Consider the following 19,796-nt stretch of genomic DNA (forward strand, 5'->3'; position numbering starts at 1 on the left):
ACAGTATTGAAGTACTATCACCATTATCCATTACCAAAACTTTTTTATCACCCCAAACATTACCTATTATTTTATTGTGCCAAAGGGCTGTCAATGTAAAGTACCAGAAATGGCCTGGCTTTTATAAAGAGGATTTATTTGGGGTAAAAGCCTGCAGTTCCAAGGCTATGAAAAGTCCAACTCAAGGCACCATTAAAGATGCTTTCTCACAAAAGTCAGCTGCCACGTGGTAAAACAAGATAGCTGCCAATCTCTGCTGCAGTTTCCGCCTATCTGCAGCTGTAGGCGACCCTAGTATTGGGTTTGTCTCTTACAAGACCTCGCCTCTCAGACATGGCAGCTCCAGTTTCTTCCTGAATTCAGCTCTAAGCTATGAGTCATATGACTCATTTCTCCCTGGGCCTCGGCTCTTTGAGCCTCAAAGGCTTTTCTCTTTCCCCTCAGATGTGGGTGAAATGGAGTTGTTTTCTCTCACATGGCAGTATCAGATATGGTGGCTTCCTTTTCCTGTGTCTGATGTCTCCCTCTCTCTGTGTGTCTCCATTTTTATCAGATCCAGTGAAAGGGTAGAGACTCAGCCTAACTCACACCAACGGACATAGTCCAACTGAAAGGGTCTCACACCGATAGGAATGGATTAGTTCACAAACAGTCTTTCTTTTTGAGATTCATGAAATAATTTCAAACTGCTGCACTCGTTAAGTAATAACTCCCCATTTTCCCCTCCTCCCAGTCCCTGGTAACCTCTAATGTACACTTCTTTTTTTAAGAATTTGCTTATCCTAGATATTTCATGTGAGTGGAATCATATAGTGTTTGTTCTTATGTGTCTGGCTTATTTCTCTAAAACATGTTTTCAAGGTTCATTCATCTATAGCATGTATCAGAACTGTGTTTCTTCTTTCAGCTGAATAATAGTCCATTGTATATTCACATTTTGTTTATCCATTCATCTGTTGATGGGCACTTGGGTGGTTTCTACTTTTTGACTGTTGTGAATAATTCCGCTATGAGTAAGTGTATGAGTATCTGTTTGAACCCCTTTTTTCAGTCCCTGTGGGTATATACCTAGAAGTAGAATTGCTAGTCAAATAATAATTCTATCTTTAGCTTTTTGAGGAACTTCCAAATTATTTCCCACAGCAGCTTAACCATTTTACAGTCCCACCAACAATGTTCAAGCATTCTAATGTCTCCATATCCTCACCAACATTGTTATTTTCCTTTAAAAAAAAAAAAAAAACCATCCTTGTGTGTATGATTTTCTCCCATTTTGGAGATTATCTTTTCACTTTCTTAATAATATCCTTTGATGCATAAGAATTTTACTTTTGGTAAAGTCCAATTTATCTGATTTTTCTTTTGTTGTTCCTGCTTTTAGTATCATATTTAAGAATCCAATGCCAAATCCAAGGTCATGAGACTTCACTATTTTCCAAGAGTTTTATGGTTTTAGCTTTTTACATTTAGGTCCTTGATCCATTTCGAGTTAATTTTTGTACATGTTGTGAGTTAGGGATCCACTTTCATCCTTTTGCATGTGGAAATCCAGTTTTCCTAATTCCATTTGTTGAAGAGACTGTTCTTTCCCTATTGAGTGAACTTGGCACACTTGTTGAGGATCAACCGTAGGTGTGTGGGTTTATTTCTGGACTCTTAACTCTATTGCATTGGTTTATGTAGCTATCTTCATGAAAATACCACCATGTTTTGATTGCAATAGCTTTGTAGTACGTTTTCAGATTAGGAATTCATCTTATATGCTTTTGTTCATGCTATCTCCAAATACTGTGACTTATTAGAATCTTTTCTTAGAATGCCAAGTCATGTGTCATAAATTCTTCTCTAGTTACTTAATCCCATTCCTCCTGTGATAGGAGTCAGTGTATCTTCCATTTGGGCATACGGTATTTTTGCTATCATTGTATTTCTTATATTGTCTTATATCTTATCACTAATAGGATACAGAATTTTGAGGTCAGACACCATGTCACCTCATGTTTGTATTATCCATAATGTACATTACAAACTAGTTTCTTAGCCAGCGAGAGTATTTATCTAACATATTTGCAAAGATGAATAACTTTAGATTTTTTTAAATATATTTTCTAGATTAAATATAAGACACCTCAGCCTACAGGCGAAGTATATTTTACAGAAACCTTTGATAGTGGAATGTTAGCTGGGTGAGTATCCATTCAGGAGAATGTTTCCCTTGATTTGAATAGCTTTTCCAAAATTATTGGTTATTGGCCTATGAAAAGTGCGTCTACTGCAGAACCATAAAAATTTTAAAGTACTTTATTAGTTGACAGTGTAAAATAGTACCTTAACACCATCTTTGTTATTAATCTAAATGTTTGAGTAGTTACTCATTAATACAAGGAAAATATACAAATGAATTCTGAATGAAAGGAGAAGAAAACGTTTCTTCATTCCCTAGTATAGATATTACCAATCCAATTTCAGATGACAAATTTGAGTTACTATTCCTTTCTAAATATTGATAAAAGTAATAAATGGTAATATTTATTGATGCCTGGCACCATCCTAAGTAGGTAAGTACTATCTTCATCTCCATTTTATAGGTGAGGAAACTGAGGCTTAGCATGCTTTTTTATCTTCGATCATATAGCTGGTAAAATGTAGATTCCAAATTTGGCTTAACACCTTGAAGGATTATAAATAGGCATACTTATTTAGTCTCTAGTAATGCATTTTTAAATGAAAAGTGAATGTGTTAAGTAAACTTTTGTTGTGTTTCTAGTATAAATTGTATTTATAAACTGCTAGTTTTGTTTTTAATGACATACATTTGATTTCTACTTTATTTACAGGTGGGTCTTATCAAAAGCAAAGAAAGATGATGCAGATGCTGAGATTTCTATCTATGATGGTAAAATATTTAAATATTAAAAGTAAACAGTATGACCTAGAATTCGCCAACTTTTGAGATTATATTTATTTCTATTAAATTGAATTTGGCCTGAGGCTCAATCCTGTTTCACCTTTGAATGTACAGTCTTTTATCTTGTCTTCTCTCCATTATTTCTGGTAATCTCTGGGCAATCTATACCATCAAGTTTTCTAACTCTGCACAGCTGAATTTTCCCTCCATTGCAGTTAGTATCCTGCATGTTCTGAATTATTACTTCCTGACTGCTATTCTGTACTGTTCAGCTCAAGCAGGAGCACTCTCAGATCAAGTTTTAGCTCACAGGCAGATTCTCTTGGTGGTTTGGGAACTTTTGAAGACAACTACAAGAATAATTTTTGAGAGCTACAAGATCTGTGGCTATTCTTAAAGCCCATCTTTTTATGTCTACATCCAATATCATAGGGTCTCTAACAGGATATCTTCAGGCTTAGTTATAGAAAGAATTGTCCTATATGCAAGGCTCATCTTTTCTTCTTAACAGGACATCCCTAGAGTATGAAAAAATACTTTCTTCCTCCCTTTAATCTAAAACCAGCCTCAACTATTATCTTCTGAAGCAAGTTTAGCCTCTTCTCAAGGGGGCTGATAGTGGAAATTTTTGCTTTCTCATAGGACCCCAGGCACACAAGGATGTAGCCTTACCCTTAGACCCCAACAGATGGTTACATCAGAACAACAACACATGTAGAACCACGTGCATAGGATGGCAGCCGCCTAGTTCCTCGTCATAGTTTCTGTCTTAGTATGAAATAAAGATCATGCCTACATGTCTTTCTCCATCCCAACAAATCCCTGTCCTTTCATATTTCAAAAAGAACATATATATATGGCATATACACACATACACACACAAAACAAGCAACACTGCATTCAGTCTAAGTCCATTTATTGTTTTTTGGTGGTGCTGGTGGTGGTTTCTAAGTCCGTTTAAAGAAGCCAGTAATTTCCCCCAAAGAAGCATCAAGTTTGCAGGAATATAATGTTGCTTAAGATATACCTACAGAAATATGCATTATCAAGCAATTCTTGGCTTAAAACATCTATGTTTAGGGTACTTTATAGTTTTTTCCAAGAATAAATCTTTGCTATAATGAAAAAATATCATTTATATTAGATATTAGTTAGATATTTGCTTTACATTTTTATTTTAGAGAATCCATTGACAGAGTTTCTCTAAAATTAAGATATAGTTTATCTTTAAGGTGAATTTAAGTCTATGTTTCTTGTTAGACAAAAATTAAAAATCAAACAAATCTCAGCACCCAAGTTTGGTCTATCATCTTAGTATACATATATATCCAAGTAAATAATTTTCTAGCATATTAGATTTCACTATGGTTTCTGACTGGTTTTTTTCAGTTTCTTGAGAGCAAGTTTGAAAATGTGGGACCTATTAAATCCAGTTTCTTTAAATGATGTTGTGGATATCAGTACTAGCAGGGTCCTATATGTAGTGGTTAGTTAAGAGAAATATCAAATTTTTTTGGCAAGAATAATTAGGATTCACCATAGTTAATCACTGCTTCAATCAAGTACCACCTGAGTAAAATTCATTCCTGATTTTTAAGGAGTAAGCAAATCTGATAAGAAATGTACTGGGGTAAAGGTAGTGCATTTGAGGGGAAATTATTTACATTATCAGATTATGTTATTAATAAAAGTATAGATGCTGTATTTAAATGTAAATCTTTTAGTGACATACTTACAGTAAATATGGGTTTATTTGGAGATTGATAGATGCATTTTTTAAATATAATTTTATTACAGAACTTGTGAACTTAATCATACACATTTGTGGAATTCCCAGACAACATCCCACACGATTGTGGAGCATTTGTTACAGATCATGAGATAAGATTATTAGACTCTTATTACTAACTATGGTCCATAGCATACATTTGGCATATTTTTTCCATACTCCCCTGTTACTAACACAGTACGTCTTTGGCATTGATGCAAGAATATTACAGTATTGCTGTTAACTATAGTCCATAGGTTACATTAATTGGTTTTTTTCCCATGCTTCTCCACATTCCTACCACCCTGCAATAGTAACGTACATCTGTTCTGGTTCACAGAAGGACACTCTTGGATTTATACTATTAACCACAATTCTCATCCACCTCTGTGTTCACTATGTTACTTAGTACCTAGATTATTCTCTAGCTTTCCTTCAAATGATATTTACATCCCTAGACTACCCTTTTCAGCCACAATCCCATATGAAAAACCAGCTGCTACTCACTATAATGTGTTACAGTTAGATTAGTTATTTTTGAAATTTTATTTACAGCAGAATTTATATCACATTATAATTGTTCAGAATTTGGGTGTAATAAATAAATTATCTGGTTGTAGAAAGTTTTTTGAAGTCAAGAAACCTTTTGTTAATGAGGAATAATTACCTTGTCACAACTTTTTAAAAATTAAAAATCTCTTTCATTGTTGATAAATGTTTATAATATTTGGGGGGAAAAAACCAACAGTTTTATTAAATCCTTTACTATCAATATTATGAAAATCCACAAGATTAAGTTGTTACTTCTTGACATTTTTGTCAAACCACAGGTAGTAGTGATAATACAGCTCAACAGTGATGTGAGAGAAAGAAAAATTAAATTCATCTTTGTAGAAAAGGATAGTATAACTAAATTGGGGGTGGGGAAGTGAAAAAGAAATCTGGAAGTTTAAGCATTTTTAAAAGCCCAATAAAGTGTGCACAATGATACTCCTTCCATCCCCATCCCCCCAAAAAAGAAAACCTTCTCTGACTCAGTAAAGCTGCTAAGGTTCTTTCATTGTTGTTTTTTAGGGGTGGGGGTGGACAAGTACTATAAAAAATACCGATTGATTCAGAAGTGCCTGTTATATATTATGTGTTGGCAGAATACTGGAAGCTAGCTAGTGCTTGCCAAATTGAGTTTTCTTGGTATAGGCAATACCAATATTTTTCAAAATTAGAAGATTTTATACAAATTAATATGTTGATAATTTTCTGTTCTTAAAAGAGTAAAGGAGTAAAGTCTAACACAACAGATTTGGACTACAGGTAGGCCATCTAGCTTTGCACTGTATCTAATTTTAAGAGTTTCCTGGTCTTCAACATGAGAAATTCTAGCCCAGAGAAGGCCTCACTCAGCACTGCCATGTTATAGCTTAGTGTTTATCTAGTGCTTTGCTCCTCTCCTGACCAAAATCTCTGAGAGCTGATCAGCTTAGTCTAGAAAGGGTGTTTGCAGTTTGGGTGAATTGGGCAGAGTTTCCAAAATAAAATTTAAATCTCTACAGTGGTAGCTGCAAAGTAGAAAAAGTAGCTGATAAATTTCATGTATTTCAAAATAAATAGACCGAAGCAAACTACTCATTTTGTGTTAAGGATGCTCTTTGTGTCATACTAAATTTAAAAGTAACTTATTTTAAAAGTACAATGTTGATAGACCCTATCAGACAAACCTTGCTTTTGCAATTCCATTAAATAAAAAGCCTTTCAGAGAAAGCCAAAATAAACTAGCTTTAGAAGTACCTTAAATACTGTAGTGGTTCCTATTTATTAGTCACAATTTTAGTTGAAAAAAAATGAAACCTTTCTCTGATAGGAAAAAGATAAAGCAGGCATGCATATAAATGCAGATATATTATTTCCTGATTTTAAAATTTATTTTTCCTGAATTAGCATTCATGGAAAAAAATATTGTTCACTGCTGGTAAAGAACTCTTAAGTCAGTGTTTCCTGTTGTAGTTTAATTTGCATTACTATGTCTTTATATTTTAGGAAGGTGGGAAATAGAAGAATTGAAAGAAAACCGAGTACCTGGTGACAGAGGACTGGTATTGAAATCTAGAGCAAAGCATCATGCAATATCTGCTGTATTAGCAAAACCTTTTATTTTTGCTGATAAGCCTTTGATAGTTCAGTAAGTTTTATTATGTTTCTGAATTATTTCCTGAATTTTGTATTAGATTTGTATTATTTGGTTTCTGAATGTAGTTTGATTTTGGATAATGGGTATGAAAACCCAGATTTTCCTTTTCAGTTTGACATGCTTGAATGTACACACATATACACCCAAGATTTTGGGTGAAAAGAAGGCTAATTATAAAATAGTGATTTTATAACATCTACAGTAGTATATAAAATTTGGCCACCGTTAACTATAGAATGCATACTGAAATTGTCAATTTAATTTTATCTCATAATTATTTGCTATTAAGATATTGATCTCAATATATTCAGAGTGGAACTGTAATATTGCTGTTAAACCAGTGATAAGATTTAAAGGCAGCAAATTTATTTTTAAAAGGAGGTACATATACATATAGATAGATCAGTGTCTTTCAAGCATGGAACACTTTTTTTTTTTTAATATTTGTTTTTTATTTATTTTTCTCCCCTCCCCCACCCCACCCCCCACCAGTTGTCTGCTGTTTGTGTCCATTCCATGCATGTTCTTCTGTGTCCACCTGTATTTTTGTCAGTGGTACCCGGAATCCATGTCTCTTTTTGTTCGTCATCTTACTGCATCAGCTCTCCGTGTGTGCGGTGCCATTCCTGGACAGGCAGCACTTTTTTCGTGCTGGGCAGCTCTCCTTACGGGGCACACTCCTTGTTGCGTGGGGCTCCCCTACATGGGGGAACCCTTGTGTGGCACGGCACTCCATGCGTGCATCAGCACTGCGCGTGGGCCAGCTGCACACAGCTCAGGAGGCCCTGGGTTTGAACCTTGGACCTCCCATGTGGTTGGCGGATGCCCTATCCATTGGGCCAAATCCACTTCCCAATGGAACACTTTTAAAGGGCACGTGTTTTCACTGACACCCCACCTAATATTGACATAAACTAGGTTTGTTTGTTTGTTTTTGACATAAACTAGTTTTATTCCAAAGTTGTTTAAATGTGTACTGTCATAAAATCTGGTATAAATCCCTTAAACATTTCACATTTATCACTATAAAACCAAAACAAATTGACTAATTAAGTACAAACACAATAACAACCAAGAAAATTCAAATTAAAAACAAACAAAAAAAGAAAAGATGTAAATGTTACTTTCCTCCCTTATCAGAAATTTTGGCTGTTCAAAGTTAGTTATGGCATATGGAAAGACTAATCATTAACTGTTAACTGTATCACTCCAGAATCTCTTCAGTTTTTTGTAACATATTAAACATACTCCTACATAGCATAACTAAAATACCATCGTGTATTTTAGAGATTTTGAAATCACAAGATTAGAAGCAAACTTTGGGGAAAAAGTTTAAAAAATTATTAAAGGAATTGTTAAATGATAATCCCAAAAAAGAAAAGGAGGCCCGATAAGAATTAAGTAATAGTCATTTGTATATTTGAAAATAATTCAAAGAAGGCATGTGAATGCCTTCTATTAATATTGATAAAAAGAAATGATTAAATAAAATCAAGAGATTTTATATTAAACATTATAATTACTGTGGATTTAAAACATAACTCTACTCAAACTTGTTTCCCAAATTGCCTTATAATGCATATTATGTGGTCATATAAGTTTTGGAAGTTAAAAATAACCTAATATTTGAGATAGGAAGCATACTAACCTCTTAAAGTTCTGGTTCAAGAAACCTCTTTTTAACTTTAATACTGTATTACCCAAGCATATTTGACCAGAGAAGTATTTTTTCCCTCCAACAATAATTCCTGTTTCATGGAATATCTTGGGAAATTATACTCTAAAAAATTAGTAAACATATTCTGCATACTTCCTTTATTGAAATATATCACTCATACATTTTGATCCTTTAGTATCACATCATTTGATATAATTTTCTTTAATCCTCATAACAATATAGCGGGCAGTATCCCCATTTTGTGGATGAGCAAATGAAAACTTAGCTTAAATAACTTGCCTCTGCTCTAGCTGTCAATTTATTAAATGGCAGAGCCAAGAATAAATCTCAGGTCGTTATGATTCAAAAGTAACTGTAACTACTATCGTAGAGTGCTTGAGAAATAAAGCATAGTAGAAAGAAGGGAAAAAATCACTATAATGACGTAACTCAAAGATAATCACTTAAAATTTTACTTGATTTCCTGCTGTTTTTTCAATGCAAAATGTTTATACTAATTAGGTAGCTTATGTTATAATTTTGTGTCCCATTTTTTTCACTTTCCTATCCCTAAAGTTTCTTCAGAAACATTTGAAACTACAGTCCTTTATTAAAATGATCACTAGTTCCTGTGACTTCTTTAATTTTCATCTCTTATTGTTTTAATCCATTAAACCATATTGTAACCTTTTTGGTTTTTCCTTGTTTTTTACTTTCACAGCCATTTCCTCATTGATTTTTGTTGCATGTAATTTATCAAGTTACCAAAAATCTCTTCTAAATTCTGCTCAATAAATCTATGTCCCATTGCCTAACCAAGACTATTTCTTTTTTAAAAGAAACTTTTACTGAGAATTACACTGTGTGGTAAATCCATGGGATGACTCTTAATTCAATACACTCTTTTATCTGTTATGCTGTATTTGCTGTACCTCCTGGCTGTTGAGGTCTGTGAAACCAGGTTATTTTTTGAGTTAATGAAATCCTTTTCTGGAATGATTTAATTGAATGTATGACTTATTTAACATTATTTAGGTGTAGTTGAACTGAAAGACAAATGGGTAGTGGACTAGTTATCCAAAATCTGTAGCAATTTCTTAGAACTCTGTTGCTGTATTTGTGGGCCTAATGGCCTTTGGTTTTGTTATTGTTGTTGTTTGTTTTTTTTTTTTCAGTTTAAAAGACTATTATGTATAATGCCTACATTTTTTATCTGAATTTGAAGTTTCGTATTGTAGTTTTAGTGAAAGTGTCTTTTTCTTAATTCAGCAGCTTGAATGGGAAAAATTGTTTCAGCAAATTGGTTATGTTTTCTTGGATTATAATTATTCTATTTTTAATATTTTGATGGTACGCATTGGGTTGCTGTAGTAGAAAAGAATTTCCACTTATTTCCTAAACATTGAAGATGTGATTTATAAGAGCTTACTGGTAATGTAAAACATTTATGTATAAATGAACTGAGAATAATACATTGCATTTTAAAGAGCAATTACTAATTTTTATTTATCTGCAGTTCTATTATTTTTCCTTTCATTTAGATATGAAGTAAATTTCCAAGATGGTATTGATTGTGGAGGTGCATACATTAAACTCCTAGCAGACACCGATGGTTTGAATCTGGTATGAAATTTTAATATTGAAAAAAACTTTTTAAAGTTAATATTTTTAGAGAACAATTGATAAACCTGAAACTTTATTTTAAAGTGAAAATCAAAAAAATCTTTGAAAGTCATCCTTTTGACAGTATGAATTTATATAGTTTTTACAATTAGCCTTCAAGTTTTATATAAAACTGTACTACTTGATGGCATCAGTTTTGTAATCTTTAGCAATATAAAAAAGTCTACCATACCTATAAATTAAAACTAACTTGATGTCTATAAATTCCATTGAAAGATTAGTTTAGAGTTATATTCTTTTCAGAATAAGAATCTTAAGTTTTTTAAGGGAAGTAAGATAACATAGTAGAGCAGTAAAATGAAATGGCCACAGAGCCAAATAAAAAAGTGTGGCCAGTTCAGGGGTTAGCAACCTATAGGAGACTTAGAAAACAGATAATATAAAAATATTTTCATGATTGAGTAGCTTTATAAGTCTAAGAGTTTGTATTAGTACTATTTGAAGATCAGGGACATTTCTAATAGCATTCCTCTACAGTAGTTCTGTCAGGGTTTCTGCATATAACAAAAATAATATTTGACAGAATCATGTTTGTCTATATATAGACTTTGAAACACTAATAAAAGGCTTCGTATGCTACCATTAGGATCAGGTAAGGAGAGAACATTAGCAGTATATGATGGAGCTGTTGTTTTAGAGACTGTAAGGTAGTTATCACCTGAAGTGAATGCCACATATTTTTCTGAGCACTAAAACTGAAGAACTCAGTTAATACTCAGAGAAACCTTATATGACAGGTAGTGTTATTATCTCCATACTTCAGAGATGATGAAGTGGAGCTACAGAAGGTTAGGTTATTTACTCAGAGCCACATACCCCTAGCGAAAGTAGTAATGGTAGATTTTAACCCAGATGTCTTTCTCCATACCCCATGCTCTTAATCATCTTGCCATGCTAAATGAAGGGAAATGACTAGTAGTAGAACAAGGAGTGTGTCTCTGTCAGTTTTTCTGCTTGAATCTCTTTTTAATCTGCAATCAGATAAGCACCTCTTCTGGTGTCCTTGAATACTAAATATGGATAATCATTTTTGTTCTAATGTTATAAATACACTTTCCTCTAATGTTTTTCTTAATAAAATTTAACACATAGTCATATAAAGCAAATAAAGCTTATGGTGTTGCTAGGGTAATTTTAGTTTCTATGCTGCATCTTTAGGGATGGAAAGTAGTATGGGCTTTTTTTTTAAAAGCTAACACTTCTGAGACAAAATTTCAAAGTTTTCCACTTCTGTTATTTTTCACTTGTGTCAAGTAATTCTTTGGTGAGTTAGCATTTGTTATATTTTTGTAAGCTCTACCCAATTAAATAGAATAGAGAAATTCATTAAATGATCTGTTTACTAATTCCAACACTTATTTTCTTTGAAGGAAAACTTTTATGATAAAACATCCTATACCATTATGTTTGGGCCAGATAAATGTGGAGAAGAATATAAACTTCATTTTATCTTCAGGCATAAACATCCTAAAACTGGAGTTTTTGAAGAGAAACATGCCAAACCTCCAGACGTAGACCTTAAAAAGTTCTTTACAGACAGGAAGACTCATCTCTATACCCTTGGTATATCCTTTTAATTCATTCACAAATTAAAAAATATTTGCTGACTATTGACATATTCATGGCAGGTGCTTTATGAGAAACAAGCATGAATCCTACCCTTCAGGACCTTATCTTTTTGGGAAAATAAGGCATGCATAATAATTATAGCACAAAGTACAAAGTAAAATACCATATGAGAGATACAGATGAAGTACATTTATTAGTTCAAAAGCAATATTATTTCCAACTTGATTCAGAGAAAACCTAGTGAAGGAGATTATATTTGTATTCATCTTGAAATATTGATAGAATGTAGAAAATGATGGGGCAAGGGACTACATTTTAGGAACTGTGAAATTAGACATGATATAAGAAGGAAAAAGTAGAAAATAAAGAAGGGGAGGTCCTAACTCACAAGCTAAAAAGTTTAGATTTTATTCTATAGGCACTTGTGATTATTTTAGGTCCCACCTCATAATGATTGTGGCAAATATTTAAATATTAAGTAACCGCTTATTAACATACATAGTTTTACTTAAGTACATGGGAGGGTTTTTTTATTTTAATAATATATATTTTTTATTAGAGAAGTTGTGAGCGTACAATACAATCATGCATGCTATGCAGTATTCCCATATTTTACCCATCCACCAACATCTTACATTGTTGTGGAACATCATCATCAGACTATTACCACTAACTCTGATCCATAGCTTACATTTGGTGTATTTTCCCATACACCCCCTATTATTAACACTATGTATTAGTATTATAATTTGTTATAGTTCATGAGAGAACACTCTCATATCTGCACTGTTAACCACAGTCCATCTTCTACCACATGGTTCACTGTGTTATACAGTCTCGTGCCTTGTATAATCTGTCCAAAGTCTTAAAGACATGGGGTGTGTATAGACTTTGGGGATGTTTTCGTTTCCCTGCTGCTAAAACAAACATACAATGGGTTGACTTAACAACAAGAATTTATTGGCTCATGGTTTCTGAGGCTAGAAAATTTGCTTTCTCCTATGGTCATTATCTTCTAGCTAACCGGTCAGCAATCTTTGGGTTCCTTGGCTTTTCTGTCACATGGCCATGCACATAAGAGTGTCTTCTTCCTCTTTCAGGTTCCATTGATTTTCAGCTTCTTGTTTCTCATGTGGCTTTTCTTTCCATGTCCTATTTACTTTGCTTATAAGAACTTCAGCCATATTAGGTTAAGTCCACCCTCATTCAGGGTACACCTTAATTAATAATATCTTCAAAGGTCCTATCTACAAATGGGTTCACATACCCTCAGGACCAGAGGCTGAGAGCTGAACATGCTTTTGTGGAGAAGTGATTCAGTCCCCCAGGGGTGTTCTGTACGGTGTATCTCCTGTTCACAAGGACACATGGTTATATAGCTTTAGTCTGCCCATGATTGCTTTAAATCACAGCATGTCAGAATCTGGCAAGACAGTTCTTAAATACTCTGTCAGCTTCCTTCCTTAAGTCTCAGCTCCATCCAAGGCCAGGGAATTTTTCTTTCCAAAAACTGCTATTGTAGAAAAAAATTTGTTTGTTGGTCAAAGCAGTCCCCAACTTTATCTTATTTTTAAATACAAGCCATTATACCAAAAGCGCTTTTCTGAAATAATTGTGATATAATACTGGACATTTTGGTAAACATTTAGTAAAAAGTAGAATTAATGATAAATTTTAAGTAGCACAGAAGATATTTATATAATGTGACTTCGTTCAACCTATTTGAAAGCAAACTGGTAGTGTATATAAAAAGCCATAAGAGTTTTATGTTCTTTAAAACCAAGACCAAATTTTAGAAATTTATCCAAAGGAAATAATCCAGAAGAAAGAAAATCATTTATATGAAAGTATACTGAAAATTTGAAATTACCTAAATGTCACTGTACAGAAGTTTTCTATGTAATATATTAAAAGTGAAAATGGAGAAATGCTTATAATATTGAAATTGAAAAAGAGACCAAGATTCAAGTCATAGGCAAATCATGATGGTCACTGGGAAAATGATGCAAGCAAATCGAAAAAGACTAGAAAAAAAGAACTAATTTTTATTAAACACCTGATAAGTACCATACTTCTTTAGATCCATCATTTGCTCTAGGAAACAGCAGTAACTGGTAGGCCTGAAATTAGGTATGATCTTAAACACTTCCTTTTCTCATTACTATATGCAAAAACTTTGACCATTGTGCTGTGATTATTGAATGATTTTTTTCTTTGTTTAAAGTTTCTATATTTTATATTCTGTAGCTGTTTTAAGAATGATACAGGGTAACTTAAAAGATTCCATTGTCTTTTATTATATCGATTTAAACAATCTCAAACTTGTAGAAAAGTTGCACCATTTGTATATATATATACAAAAAATGCTGAAAGAAATTGGGTTGGTTGTATTCTGCCACTATTAAAAGAGTGTTAGATGAGTGGTAGTGTGAGTCCCAAACTACTGGATATATTTTTTAATTGGATAAGTACTGTGGCATTTATTGTAAAGCATATAGTTTATGACAAAATTATCTTTTTTATTTTTATATTTAGTGGATTTTACATATTTCAATATAATGCATTGGTTATTCCTCTATTTCTGGTTGGAAGAAAATTTTACCCATGAAGTTTAGGATAGTTTTATTATATTTATCTTTAAAATCTCTCTCAAGATAATGTGTATATTATCTTTATATTGGCCTTTAGTGCTGAATCCAGATGACACCTTCGAGGTGTTAATTGATCAAATAGTTGTAAACAAAGGAAGCCTTCTAGAGGATGTGGTTCCCCCTATCAATCCTCCCAAAGAAATCGAAGATCCCAGTGACAAAAAACCTGATGAGTGGGATGAAAGAGCCAAAATTCCTGACCCTTCTGCTGTCAAACCAGAAGACTGGTAAGTAAAGAATTCAGTAGGAAAGGATCTTTTGGCATTATTAAGGTATAAGCATAACATATAAGTCAAGTTTGCAACCAAGGAAACTTACTCTTTTAAATATTAGAACTCCTTATTTTATACTACAATGGGTGAAGTGCTTTTCTAAAGTGGATTTTGCACATCCCTACCTTTTCATTTTCTCTCTTTTAATTTTCATTTCAATTGCATTTAAAAATTTTTGCCTTTCAGTATATAAATGTTTATTTTTTATGCTTTTGAATCTGTGTAGAAAAAAATTCATTAATCTAAAACACTGAAACTTTCATTTAAATTTAATTCCTCTTTTGACCCTTATCACTGTGTTGCAGTCTTTTTTCAGTTAACATGTCTTGTCCTTAACGTCAGCCTTATCCTCATCATCTTATAAAACTATATATAGGATTCATTCATACCAGTTCCCTTAGCCAGTTTTCACTAGCTAGTGTTGGTGTTATTTCTATTCTACAGGATTATAAATATTTTCCTTAAAAGGAAGGTTATGTATTATTGGTTCAAGGAATTTTATAGCTTTGGTTACCTGAGTTCTGCAGAAAAAAAATGAATGAATTTTTCACAATAGCCATTTTATAGTGATAATTTTTTCCTAGAATCCTATCAACATTGTATTCCTGTACCTTTCTGTCTTAATTGGCTTTTAATTCTTCTTTTATGGCTAGAATTTCTAATTTTTAATTCAGTTTTTCTTTTCCTTATGTATTTGATAGAATCAGTGCGTTATCAGTTTTGTTTGTTTCAACAACATATCAACTTACTTTCAACTATTTGTTATACCCTAATTTTTTATTTTCTTTTTTTGTTCGTTTTACCCTAATTTTAAATTAAATTTTGGTTATATTCAACCTCAATGATATTACTTTTCCTACTTTGTTATATTTTCCCTTTTTAGATTTTTCAGTTTTTCAGACTTTTGGTAATTCTTTTTTTCCTTAACTCAAACAATTGATTTTCTACAAGATGGTTTGACAGCCTCTAATGAAATTTCTTATTTTGTCATTTTTCATTTATTTAAAATAAACTATTCTGGTAGGACGTTTTCTCCCTTTACTCAGGTATTTTTTAAAAAATAGATTTTTAGAGGCAAAATGATCGAATAATTTTCCTTCCTTCTTTCCCTCCTTCCCAGTCTCTCTCTCCTTATTATATTTGTTTAGCAGGTGGAAAATTTAAAATACAGAAGCATACCCCCAACACATTCAGAATTAATGTTGTTATAGTCATTTTTACTTAGGAATATTTTTAGTAAAAGAAAGAAAACATTGCAGATAAAATCTAAGACCCCTTTGTTTCCTTACCCTTTCCCTATAACCTTTTCCCTAAAGGCAGCAACTAACATAAATTTGGTATTTATCTTTCAAGTTTATATTTTTTCATGTTATAGGTTTCCATAAATAATATATAATACTCTTTTTAAAATTTATCTAATATCACAGTGTATAAATTCTGAAACTTTTTTCAGTTTATATTGGTAGATGTAGATATTTAATGTATTTCTAATTACTGTATAGCAAATTTCTTTTGCAGATATGCAAAATTATCCATTCTCTTACTAAACACATTTAGATTATTTCGAATTTTTCACTATTGTGAGCAATGTTTGAATATCTTCATATAGGTATAGGTATAGATATAGATAAATGGAAGAATTTCTCTAGGTCTGTACCTAGAACTTTAATTGCTGGTTCATAGTGTATACACATATTTAGCTATGTGAGATATTGCCAAATTGCTCTCCAAAATTAATGTAATTTACATTTGTATAGCTGCAGTATTATTGGGGTTGAAATTGTTTGCCAGTCTAATTATAGTACATTTAATATCTCATTATTTTAATTTTCTTGATTGTTGGTAATATTAAGCATCTTTTGATATGATCATTAACCATTAAGATTTCTTCTGTGAATTTTAGTTCCTTTTATGAATGTGTTTTCTCTTGGAGATTTTATCCTTTACTTTTTTAAAAATTATTTTTAGAGAAGCTTTAGATTACATACAGGTTACCCAAAAAATATAGAGGAATTCCAATATACCCCACTCCCACCCCCTCCCACACTTTCCCACATTAACAACATCTTTCATTAGTGTGGTACCTCTGTTACAATTGATGAACACATATTGAAGCATTGATACTATCTGTGGTCTATAGTTTACATTATAGTTTACACTTTGCACAGCACAATTTTATAGGTTTTGATGAAATGTATCCATCATTATGATGCCATGCAAGACAATTCCAGTGTCCCCAAAGGATCCCATGTTAGGCCTATTCTTTCCTCTCCCTCCCCTCAGAACCTCTGGTATCCACTGCCTTTATATCAGTGTTACAAGTTCTTCCATTGCTAGAATAATAATAAATCTACTTTAGTCCATAGGTGCATTCCTCCTTAGGTTTGTTCATTCCTCAATCTTGATTTTTGGATCATGATGCCCAGTGGGCTTAGATCCCATGGGGTAGATCGATATCACTGTCTTGCTTGCAGTTGTAGATACCCACTGTTTTTTGGGGGTGAGCATTGTCCATCATTATCCTTGTGTTAGTTGTCCTGGGCTAGTCCAAGGAACTGGAGAGTAGGTGTTATAACTCTGCTTAGATTCAACTGGAATATGAACAGACCAAAGATTTAAGTCTTATATTTCTTTAACAAGTATAGTGCTTATTATAGGTTCATATATTTAACATATGTTTAACAAGTATAGTGCTTATTATAGGTTCAAATAAAAGGGGCAGAAGACCCATGTGTTGGGAAATTATAAGTGAGTCTGACTTCTCTTAAATTGGGGAGCATATATTCCAAAGTTAGGCCACTGACAGGGTCTGAATTCCTGAGATTGTCTGCCTGACCTATAGTGCTTAGGTGTCTCCAGAGTCCACAGGAGCTCCCCTGTTTGAAGCTTTGTTTACTGTGGCAGTCAATGAGATCCTCCTGAAATGTATATAAGTGTAACCTCTGGAATGACCTCCCAACTCACTTTAAAATCTCTTAGCCATTAAAACTCATTTGTATTTAATATTTCCCCCTTTTGATCAAAGTCTTTTTATAAATGTTGTCCTTTGCTTTTGATTTAAAAATTTATAAGCTGTTAAAAATAAAATCTGGGGAATAATGGTTTATGATGCAAATACCTTCTTCTAATATATTGCTTCTATTCTAACTACAGTACTTTTCATTGAACAGTAGTTTTTCATTTTAATGTAGTCAGATTCATTATCCTTTGTATTTGGTGGTTTATGTCTTATTTAAGAAATCCTTTCTACCCAGTATCATTAAAAGATATTCTCTATATTTTCTTATAAAAGTATTTCAGTTTGGATTTTGCTATTTCCTTCCTCTGGAATGTATTTTTGTGTTTAATATGAAATAGGAAACTTTTTTTTTGCATATGATTGGCCAGTTATACTAAATGCCAATTATTGAGTGGTCTATTCTGATAGGGCAAGTTCCCCTTCTTAACTTTCTTTTTTTCCTCTAGAATTATTAGACTTTATTATTCTAGAACATCCTAATGAGATTTTTTATGAATTTGTTTTGAATTTGTGAACACGCAAAGAATTTATGTCTTTATGATAGTCTTTCCATCTTTTGAGACTATCTGGACCCTAGAAAATCATGTCCTTAGAGCTAGTCCATTCCTGTGGGTGAAAACATATTGTCAGTAGGAACTTTTGATTGGTTCACTTCAGTTAAGGACCTTTTGGTTAAATTGCTTCAGTAAGGCATGACCCAGGGTGTTTCCTAATCCTCTCATTAGAGTCCTTTATAAATGAGTTGAATACGGAGAAACACAGAAAAATCCACAAGAGCAGAAAGAGGCCCACTGAAGCTGAAAGAGAAATCCAAAGATGGGGAAGCCAGAAGCTAAAAACAGTGGAGCCCTGAGGAGAAGGCAGAGACCAGCAGAAATTGCCCTGTGCCTTCCCACATGACAGAGAAGTCCAGGATCACTGGTGGTCGGTCTTCAAGTAAAGAATGTTGCCTCTTGATGCCTTAATATAGATACTTTCCTATCTCAGCCTTGAAACTGCAAGCCTGCAAGCCAATAAACCCTCATTGTAAAAGCCAACCTATTTCTGGTATACTGCTTTCAGCAGCTTTTAGCAAATTAAAACAGATTTTGGTACCAGGAAAATGAGGTGCTGCTATTCAAATACCAAAAATGTTTTAAAGGCTTTTAAATGGGTAGAATTCAGGAAGAATTGTGAGGTGCTTGTTTAAAAGCTTAGGATTGCTTTGAACAGACTGTTGGTAGAAATGTGGATGCTGAAAATACTTACGATGAGGCCTTAGACAGAAATGATGACTGAGTCATCGGAAACTGAAAGAAACATGACCTTGTTTTAAAGGGGTAGAGAACTTGGAAAAATTGATACCTGAGGTAAGATGAAAGGAGAAATTTGACAGTGATGAGCTTGGATATTTAGCTGAGGAGATTTCCAAACTAAATGTGGAAAGTGCAGCCTGGCTTCTCCTTGAAGTTTATAGTAAAATGCAGGAGAATGGGATAAGCTGAGAACTGAACTCCTGGGCACAAAGAAACCAGAAATTGATGGTTTGGAAAATTCTGAGCTTCCAGAAAGTGAGTCCCCAGAGAATAAGGCTCCATGGGAGGGTTTAACTGAACATGGATCCAATAAGCCATTTCAGTGCAAGTCAGGATTGGAAATGCAGCTATCCAGAAAGGATGTGTGGAAAGTTCTTTTCTCTGATGGTCTGGACACCTGTGTGCTGCATGCAAAACAAACTAATTTTTTACATCATCTGTATAAGTGGAAACATTGCCAGCCTGGACTAAAGGGGACAGAAAGGGGACAGATTGAAAGAAAAATGACTTCAAAGGCAGAAATATGAAAGCAGAGGTCTGGACTGAAGATATCTTCTCTGGCCGGGAGAGGGGAGCTGCCTATGTGTGTGGACAGGTGAGTATGCCCCCGCATTTGAAGAGAGCGGGACTTCTGCCCCATTGCTCAGGATGAATGCTGCTGCCCCAGTCTCTAAAGAAGGAGACTGAGCCTGTGCCATGAGTCTGTATTCCATATTTTTCTTCTCTTTGGGTTATTAGCTTTTCACCTTTAGTTTTTGTTTTAGAGGTTGTTGTAGGAGGAGTTACAGA

At 33.3% G+C, this 19,796-nt stretch overlaps 1 protein-coding gene across 1 annotated transcript in view; it reads left to right on the forward strand.

Annotated features, from left to right (window-relative positions):
* The window catches only part of CLGN (calmegin), a 69,684-nt gene that overhangs the window by 37,214 nt on the left and 12,674 nt on the right, over positions 1 to 19,796 (forward strand). Inside the window, exons 3-8 of the mRNA XM_004471941.5 lie at positions 2,113 to 2,186; positions 2,838 to 2,896; positions 6,711 to 6,852; positions 10,060 to 10,141; positions 11,572 to 11,764; positions 14,459 to 14,648. Coding sequence (XP_004471998.1) covers positions 2,113 to 2,186; positions 2,838 to 2,896; positions 6,711 to 6,852; positions 10,060 to 10,141; positions 11,572 to 11,764; positions 14,459 to 14,648 — 740 coding nt within the window. The remainder of the gene's footprint in view (positions 1 to 2,112; positions 2,187 to 2,837; positions 2,897 to 6,710; positions 6,853 to 10,059; positions 10,142 to 11,571; positions 11,765 to 14,458; positions 14,649 to 19,796) is intronic.

The sequence above is a fragment of the Dasypus novemcinctus genome, chromosome 1, assembly GCF_030445035.2.
Source record: "Dasypus novemcinctus isolate mDasNov1 chromosome 1, mDasNov1.1.hap2, whole genome shotgun sequence".
Lineage (NCBI taxonomy): Eukaryota > Metazoa > Chordata > Mammalia > Cingulata > Dasypodidae > Dasypus > Dasypus novemcinctus.